Source organism: Apaloderma vittatum, unplaced genomic scaffold (assembly GCF_000703405.1).
Source record: "Apaloderma vittatum isolate BGI_N311 unplaced genomic scaffold, ASM70340v1 scaffold17451, whole genome shotgun sequence".
In the NCBI taxonomy this organism is placed as follows: domain Eukaryota; kingdom Metazoa; phylum Chordata; class Aves; order Trogoniformes; family Trogonidae; genus Apaloderma; species Apaloderma vittatum.
In genome coordinates this window covers 1-8,605 of record NW_009699818.1, presented here as the reverse complement: position 1 = coordinate 8,605, position 8,605 = coordinate 1, and the positions used below count along the sequence as shown (strand labels likewise).

The window sequence follows — 8,605 nt, the reverse complement described above, 5'->3', positions numbered from 1 at the left end:
AGGGAAATTTCCTGCCAGCTTTTGCAATAGAAGAAAATGTTAATCCTTTAGTTATCTTTCGTATTGGCCTTAAGAGTTTTTATTTGTACTTAGAATGAAAAAATTAGTTAAAAGAGAATTATTTTTATGTCAAGTCTTTTAAAAGAATTTTTAAATTGAAAAGTAGCCTTAACAAAATTTTAAAAAAAAAAACAAAACACAAAAAACCCACCACCTTCAAATGGAGTCTGTCATAACAGCACCACTGTGTAAGCATCACATTATTTGCAAATATTTCACCAACAATTACACCAGTTCTTAATTTTATGCACAGGACAGAACATCCGTTTTCACCTCACGAAAAGAGGATTAATTAGAAATGCATGATGGTCTGATAGACTTTACTGAAAGGGGTTTGTGATGTTTGTAGTAATGATGTACGTTATTTACCAAAGTATTTTAAGTCTGAGCGTTTCTGTAACTACCTTTATTCATGCTTGTGAGACAAGACTTTGTGAAATCAGCAGCTTACAAGCTCTTTTCATGAAATCTATCCTGATGAGAAGTTACCTGGAAGGAGGAATTACGAGACAGGGGAGATTGAGGATGTGACCCGCTACACCTCTAGCTTGAACCACATCAGCTTCAGGCAGCTTGCAGCTATGTCCTGGTTTTCTGGCAGAAATTCTGCCACGAATTTTTGTGGAAATGATGTATCTAGCACACACTTAAGACGGTGCTACAAGGTTTGCTGTGAAAATAGGGGCTTTTTTTTCTAGGAGGTGGCAGGGATCCATCTGCTTTGCCTATCGGTCTTGAATTGTGTCCTTTCCTGTTGCTGAACAGTAGTAGTTCCTGCACATTTTGGAAACATTTTAAATCAAAATTGACTTTTGTCATTGATTTATCCTTGGTAGACTCTGGAGCTCTTTACGGAGTGTAAATTACTGGGGGTTTTGTTCTTTATTTCCACAGTTGTCAAACAGTGAACAGAAGTGGTGGCTGAAGTTTATTGATTATGGCTACAGCTATCATTCACCGTACGTAGAATAATTATGGGATGCTTTATTCTAAGCTTTTTTTTTGCTGTGCTTTTTAGGAATATAGTTAACTAAAATAGTTTCTGAAGGAAGATACTGTATCCACGTATTCGTAAAAGGTTACTTCTGTATTATCCCTAAGAAGCAAGATCAATAGTTTGGACCTAAGCTGGGAAAAAAAAAATACAGCATTAGGCACCGACCACTGTTCTCCTCTTTTGGTCACATGTATCTGCACCGATTCTTGCCATGCTTAGACCAGAGAGTACTTAAAACAGAGAGTAGAACTGTTCAGTGCTTCCATAAAACAAGCAGAGATTGAGACAGGATGGGTGTACAGTTAGAAAGTGTGCATATTGCAAAATTATGTCGAAATATTTTAATTAGCTGCCAAGTGGTGAATTCCCACTATAAGCATTATCGACGTAAAAAAAAATTAATTCATAATAACTTAATAATAACTGAATTCATAATCCACACTTTGGTGTCTGTCAGAGCCTCTTGATTTCAGGTTGTTGGGCTTCAACATCTTAGCCTGGTCATGTGAATACTTGAAATATGTGGCGCTAGTAGCTAATATATTCTGTTGATCTTTAAAATATTTTTTTTTTTAATTTTTAAGCCCACTTCTGTGTTCTGTTAATAATTGGGGGAAGTGGGGAAACAGGTTCTTAAAAAAAACCCCTCTCTGTTGGCTCTGAGGATATCAGAGAAGCACCTGAGAACAGGGAAGGAGAAATTGGTTTAAAAGTCACTCTTCTAATTAGGTAATGCCAGAGTCTCGGAGGGCTTATAGTGTAGCCCTGTAAAACTGAGATGACTCCCAGCAAACCTTGCATCATGCCATTCCTGGTTGCACCAAAGGACTGTGGGCTTCTTACAAGGAAAATTCTGCATTTTCCAAAATATTATAGCAATATACTACTGTGAAAATAAGCCAGGACCTGTTGCCTGTTCTCCTTACTTTTCTTGACGATGTGCTGTGATTGCAGCGTGGTGCTAAATAACCTCCCAACTGTTCTGCACATCTCCTCAACAAAGGTAATTTGGGCATGGTGCCTAACTCCTGAACCTGCCACGTATTTGTTCCTAGTTTAGCTTTTCCCCCACTCCGTCCTTCCCAGTGTTGTAGGGCATCTCCTAGAAACAGTTGCTAGTCCATATTTTTGCTTGCACTGGCTCTGCTCTCAGAATTTCCACTTCAAGATCACGTTGGATTGGAGATTGACTCTGAAATGTTTGTGTCCAGTTTACAGTTATTTTCGCGCTACCATGATCGATTCCTGAGAGATTGCTGGTATGTTTCTAGAAAAAACTGGTACAGAGGTAAGGCTGGTTATATTTTTTTCACACCTCTCGGTCATTATTATATTGAAATAAAATTTTAAAACCAATTACTATACTGCCCAAACTCTTAGATCAAATTATAAGTGAATGACATTTATTTCTTCCTCATGGTAGAAGCCATGATAGTATTTCTTGATGACCAAAGGTAAACCTGAATTCAGAAGGTGGGTATGATTGATTGATTGTCACTCTTTTTGCAGCATAAATGAATTAAGTGAAATCTGGGTTTAGTGGCTGCCTTTTTGTATTTGTGCTACACACCCTGAGCTCTGGAAATTAAGCTTAGAGTTGTGTTAGTTAGAGGAGCTTGACTGGATGAATACGTGTAACCACAAATGCATCTGGAGATGCAGATTTCTTTAAGTAGTAGAGTCATACTGGAAGAGGTGCACAAAGTAATGCAAATGCGAGCAGGTGGTGCTTGAAGCTTCTTATTTAATTTTTTCAATGTTGTTTTATGTTGGGGAAAATGTATAACACCCAGAGAACAAATAGTTCCTCCTGTCTCCTACCATTTCCACTTTAAAGCCCATTTTCCTTTATTCTGTTGGATGCTGCTGGCCTGTCTTCATGCCTACTGGCCAAAAATTGCTCTTGTCTGGGAAGCCAGTCCAGGTACTGTAGGAGTCATGTGAAGCAGTACAGGCCAGATACTCTCTATATGGATGTTAAAGGATTCCTTTTGGCTTTAGGTCATACATCCTCCGTGCCAGAATGGGAGATGAGTCCTCGTATTCAAAATCTTCTTATTTCATGATTTTTCTGTTTTGAAATTGTCTGTAGTAAGGGATACGACCTGATCTTTAGCAATATTATATTACTGTCTGATATAAAACATTTATGTTTTTGTGGGTTTTTTTGTTGTTTGTGGGGTTTTTTTTTTTACTTTTAATACAAAGTACTTCACTGCAGTTGCACTGAAGAGAACTTCTCTTCAGATTGGTCATTGTCATGTCATAAATTATGGATGGCAGTTGGAGCATCATAGGCATTACCGTAACTGTTCTTTGAAACTTCTATTTCTGCAGACTACCCAGTTAACTGTAATGTGAAACTGCCTTTCATATGTGAAAAAAATAATGCCTCTTTACTAGAGAAACATGATCCCAGTTACCGCCCAGTCACAGGAGGTTGCCCTAAAGGTTGGCATCAATTCCGGAATAAGGTACAGCAATAATACAGATCAATAATTCTTACCTGTTTTTCGTAATCCAGTGAGATGGAATGCCCTGCTACAAGAGGTGAGGAAGTAGCCTTTGTGTTCAGGAATGGACTAGGAGGTAACTTTTGAAAACTGTAGTGATCAAAATTTTTCCCTTATTCAGGATTGGTGGTTTCTTAATTTCAAAGCAATAGTTTTCGTGATTTTTGCTTTCCCATCACCACACGTTTAGATCCAAGAACGTTAGTTGCGTTTTCTAATCTTGGGCTCGGCCTTTGAAGGAAGAGAAGGTTTAGGAAGGGAGAGGATGAGGTTTCTGTGGCAGAATTGTCTTGGTTCTCTCACTGAGTAATCATAGGCAGCAAGTTAGCAGGCACTCTGCTTCCTAAGCTGCCTTAAGAACTTTACTCATTAAGAATTAGAAGCAGCTTTTAAGTATGAACAAAGAAGTCAGAGGGCATAGTCTAGTGTATTTCAGTACTATGTTTTAAGGCAGTCTTCTAAAGTCATAGTGAGACTGATTCCTGTTATTTAGCCCATCATTATTCTGTATGTAAGAAGGAGCACGAATCAAATCCGCACTGTTACATTGTGCCAAGGTTTGCAAATTTACTTCACATCTGTACAGATTTTCAGTTTCTCCCATGTAGTTTCTCCCAGAAGGTAATGCATTACACTACAGGTTCCTGGCCCAATCCAATCTGATTTTAGAGTTCATGGGCAAATTCTCATTCTTAAAACAGAATGTGATCCTGATGTAGGCGATTAAATTACTGAATTCTGATCCTCAGTGAACAAGGAGTTAGTCAGTGGGATCATTTTATGTTTAGCTATTCTGTTGAAGCTAATAATAAATGCATGCAGCCCGTTGTCAGTTCCCTTGCTTTCTGAGAAAAAATAGTATGTTTTGCAGGAAATGAGAAATGAGTTTTTAGGGTTGGTTTAAGAACCTTTTCTTGTAAGTTCTTTCTTAGGAAGCAATGGTGTGATGAAAATCCGTTTCGTTATGTTCATTTTGCAGTGTTTTCTAAAGATGAAACCTGAATATTTAACATTTAATGCGGCTAATGAAAAGTGCGTAACTTTTGGAGGCTCTCTTCCATCTATCTCAAATCAAGCTGAGCAAGGTACGATGGTGAACTGGGGACACTTTCAGTATGCAGCTTCTCTTCCAAATTCAGTGTCATTCTGCTTAAGAACTTAAGTGTAAAATCAGTTAGTTATCTACAGGCATGCTGGGAGCGTTCTAAAAGTCCAAGACCAGTTAAAAATGTGTTGTCTATTGCATCACTGGAATTGTAACATGGAAATGCAGTCAGCAGACATTTGAGCCAGTTCAAAGAGCAGCTTCTCTGTATGATCTTAACTTACTATAAGAAGAAAAATTTTAAAACCTTGCTTTAAGGGTTGAGGATAGAAGGATCACCACTAAAGGAAGAATTCTCATGTTCTGCTTTGCAAGTTAAAACGTAACTGAGACTGTAGCCTTTGCACTGTGAACACCACCTTAGGTAGGAGCTGCTTCCAACACAAGCTTAGATGTCTGCGTGGGAAGAAGAAGGCAGACACAGTGCCCAGTGGAGCACGTAGGACCCTCTCTTGTCTGAGTGTGCTGAGCAGCTTAATGTGGCAGCGTGTCCAGTACAACCACCTGCAAGCTCTCCAGGACACTGATAGGAGGGTGGAGGCAGGGGGATGGCAAAACACAGAGCTGTCCCACCTTTGGGACCTGCCTCTTGCCTGTCACGTAAACTAGAGTCACTGAGGTAAGTGCAGTGAGGGAGAGATGTTGGCTGCAGGCAATGTTCAGCAATAAAACTGCTGAATGAGACAGCTGTATTTGCATATATATTCTTGTGGATAACTAACGGTTCTGTGCAGCTATAACTGAAGTAGCTCAGCTGAATTCGGCAATGTGCACAGCACATATTTTCTTTATAGGCAAATAATGTCTTGCTAAATGGAATATGAGTAGTGGACTAAGGAACAGGCAGCAGCTGAAGAGTAATTTTATTCTTTATTTTTTACTGCTTTTATGGGGGAGGAATAGAGCTGTAACCGTACAGGAGTGTACTTGTCTGAGACCTGCATGGCTCTGGATGCTTTTGAGATTGCAAAAGCATAGCCATTCTGAACTGGTACATAGCAGGATCTTTTGCCTGGTTTGGGGCATGTGAAAGTGTTTGGTTTTGCTTCTTGTTTGTTTTTCTCTCCCCTCCGTAGTGGAGGCCAGCTGTATGGAGAGAAGGCACAGTCCTCTTGAAGAAGCATGCCTCTCTGTGTGGGTTGCTTCTGCTGTTCCCAGTGGCATTAGGTGGCTGCTAGCTCTGACACGTAAATCTTCACCGGCTTTGTGCAGCTCAGAAAATAGGCTGTGGCTAGTTTGGCAGGTGGCCAGCAGTTAAGACATGTCAGCAGTAGCTAATTACATAGTTTGAGTTTGTCTCCCTAATCTAGACAAGCTCAGTGAATGAACCTTTGGTGCCAGAGAGGTTACTAAACCCCATCATTTTTGTGCCTCAAGGCCCACTGAAAAGGTTCCGATTTAAGGTTTCCCTGGCTGATTTTTTTTTTCCCAGCTAAACCTGACTTCCTTTGTCCTGTCCTGCTTTCTCTGATAGTGGGGTGGGCAAACCCTGCCAGAAGTCAGGAAGTGGTTCTGATTTATGGTGTGTGTCAGCAGGAGAGGAACATGGGAGATGAGGCTTCCTCCCTCAGTTCAGAGGGGGTAGGAGGGAGCTCTTTTAGGAGGCAGTAGAAGATCTTGCAGACCTGTGGAAAAGCGGCTTCTGAAATTTGGATGTCGATGCAAGAATACAAAGAAGGGGGCAGAGAAACGGGTGAAATCCACTGCCTGCTCCTCAGCTGAGAATTTGGAAGACAAATTCTGCTCCTTTCAGATAAAATCAACGTGAAAGGTGTTATATTGTGGAAAGAAGGGATGATAGGCATTTGGCAATCATAAGGGCTGGGAAAATTAAGTTAATACAGGGCTTGCATTATCTTATACATGTTTACTGTTGTTGTCTGAACCACAGCGTGTACCTTTACTGTTCTGCCCAACAGATTATATAACATCCTTGCTTCCTGGTATGCGAGAAGATATTTGGATTGGTTTGCAGTTTCTGTTCAGCACAAGGGAAAACAAATGGATAGATGGGAGTAGATTGTTGTATAGCAACTTTCACCCACTCCTGACAGGAAGATTAAGGAAAATTCCACTGGATGTAAGTTCTGACTTTTGACTTCTCTTGACTTTTGAGTAATGAAATCTTGAATATTGACTGTATCAAACAACAACAAAAAAAAACCAAAATACTCCAAAATTATGTAACAGACCGAATCTCCCAGTTAGTGGTTTTAATTGGCAACCAGCATGACTGTTTACCTTTATTTGGATGACAGCTTCTGAACTGAGATACAAAACACTGAAGGGCGAAGGAGAAAAGCTGAAACAACTATTTAATGACTCTTCTGGATCTTCTATTTGCAATTTAAAGACTACATGAAAACAGTCATCAAAAAGATGTCACCAATAGTTCTTGGTTCAGTTACACTTAATGCATCTGTAAACCATTGTCCATTGGTATTTTTTGCTTGCTGCTCTACTCGAGGTGAAGCATAAGTAAATTGAATCACACCTACAAAAAAGGTTTATTTTAAACCATTTGATTTAATATTTTCCCCTATATTTAACTTACAATTTTTTTTGGAGTCCAGGCACTTCACAGCCTTTGTAAGCAAGCTGTATTGCACCACTCCTTTGAAACGTCTTAAACAAGTTCAGACAGCTTGGGTTCTGCTAGCCTTGTGTTACTTCACCTTCTCTACACAAGTATGTTTGTGCCTCATCTGAGTCTGATAAGCATATTTCTGGGTTTCAGCTTTTTGATGAAGAATTTAACAATCAGTGCGGTGTAATCCTCAATGATCCCAAATCACAGTATGTTGGAACATGGAATTTCACTGCCTGTGCTGACAAGCACTTCTTGGGTATATGCCAGCGGCCTATAGGTAAGTCTGGAGAGTCAAAATAAATTACAGCCGCAGTTTGCAGTTAAGATGTGTGTGCCAGGAGAACTTTTAATCTATGTAAATCGTTACACTTGAAGAGCAAGGTTCTTGTAAAGACCTAGCAAGTAAATTTTGGAAAAGCAGTGTGTGGAGGATGATCTGGGACCTATTTTTGTCAGCCATTCAGAATTTTCCCTTTCATTTTTCATAGCTCAATGCAAAAGGAGAATCTGTTTTCCTGAGAGAGTCTGTGTGGTTTCAGAGGAACCATACTTCAGCAGAGAGGGCTTTAATGTTCTGTAGCTATAGAGGTCATGTACATCAAGGGGTGAACAAGTGATTCCTTTTGCCTCTTCAGAACTGTTCAAGTGAGAAGCCCTGGGAAGGAATCTCACAATATTTCCATCCTCCTTAAACATATCCCATGGTTTTTAGCACTATCAGAATATGAGGTATCATGTACTCTTAAGGCTGAAATTGGTCTCCCCAAAGCAAACCTTGAGGGCACGCATGGAGAATGATGATTTGGAGTGATGCAGCTTTCCCTGGCTTTGTACAGATCCGTTGGCGTGAGTGGGTTTTCTTAATCTGAACTAAAAATAATATGATGATGTAGCCATGTGGGCTGGTTGATACCAATTACTGGAATCAGATCAGATGCATATAGCTATCATATGCATTTAATTACTGCTGTGGGCTAATGTTCAGCATATCCACTTATTAATATGCTCCTCTGTCTGAATAACCCTCTTAAGTAATTAACATGCTGCCTTCTAAAAACAAAAAACCCAAAACCAGGTGTGCAACTACTCTAAGAATACGTCCACCTTCTTCATTCTCATATGTGCAGAGATTTCCCTGCCACATATCACACCCCGTTAACACACTCCAAAAAAATCATCTTTATTTCGGTGCCAAATAGTTCAGAAGTTCTGACTGTCCAGATTAAAAGTCTGGATGGAAGCGATGTAGTCATAAAAATTCAAAAAGGGAGGTTATATTAATAGGAGGCTGACAATATATCTATAGATATATTGTGTATATATATATATATATAAAATAT

The 8,605-nt window shown here is 39.6% G+C and overlaps 1 protein-coding gene across 1 annotated transcript in view; it reads left to right on the top strand.

Moving 5' to 3' along the window:
• Positions 1-7,542, top strand: part of LY75 (lymphocyte antigen 75) — a gene marked incomplete at its 3' end in the record, with an annotated part of 28,528 nt that extends 20,986 nt beyond the window's left edge. Inside the window, exons 18-23 of the mRNA XM_009878555.1 lie at positions 955-1,019; positions 2,269-2,345; positions 3,395-3,531; positions 4,550-4,655; positions 6,595-6,755; positions 7,413-7,542. Coding sequence (XP_009876857.1) covers positions 955-1,019; positions 2,269-2,345; positions 3,395-3,531; positions 4,550-4,655; positions 6,595-6,755; positions 7,413-7,542 — 676 coding nt within the window. The remainder of the gene's footprint in view (positions 1-954; positions 1,020-2,268; positions 2,346-3,394; positions 3,532-4,549; positions 4,656-6,594; positions 6,756-7,412) is intronic.
• Positions 7,543-8,605: the final 1,063 nt, after the last annotated feature.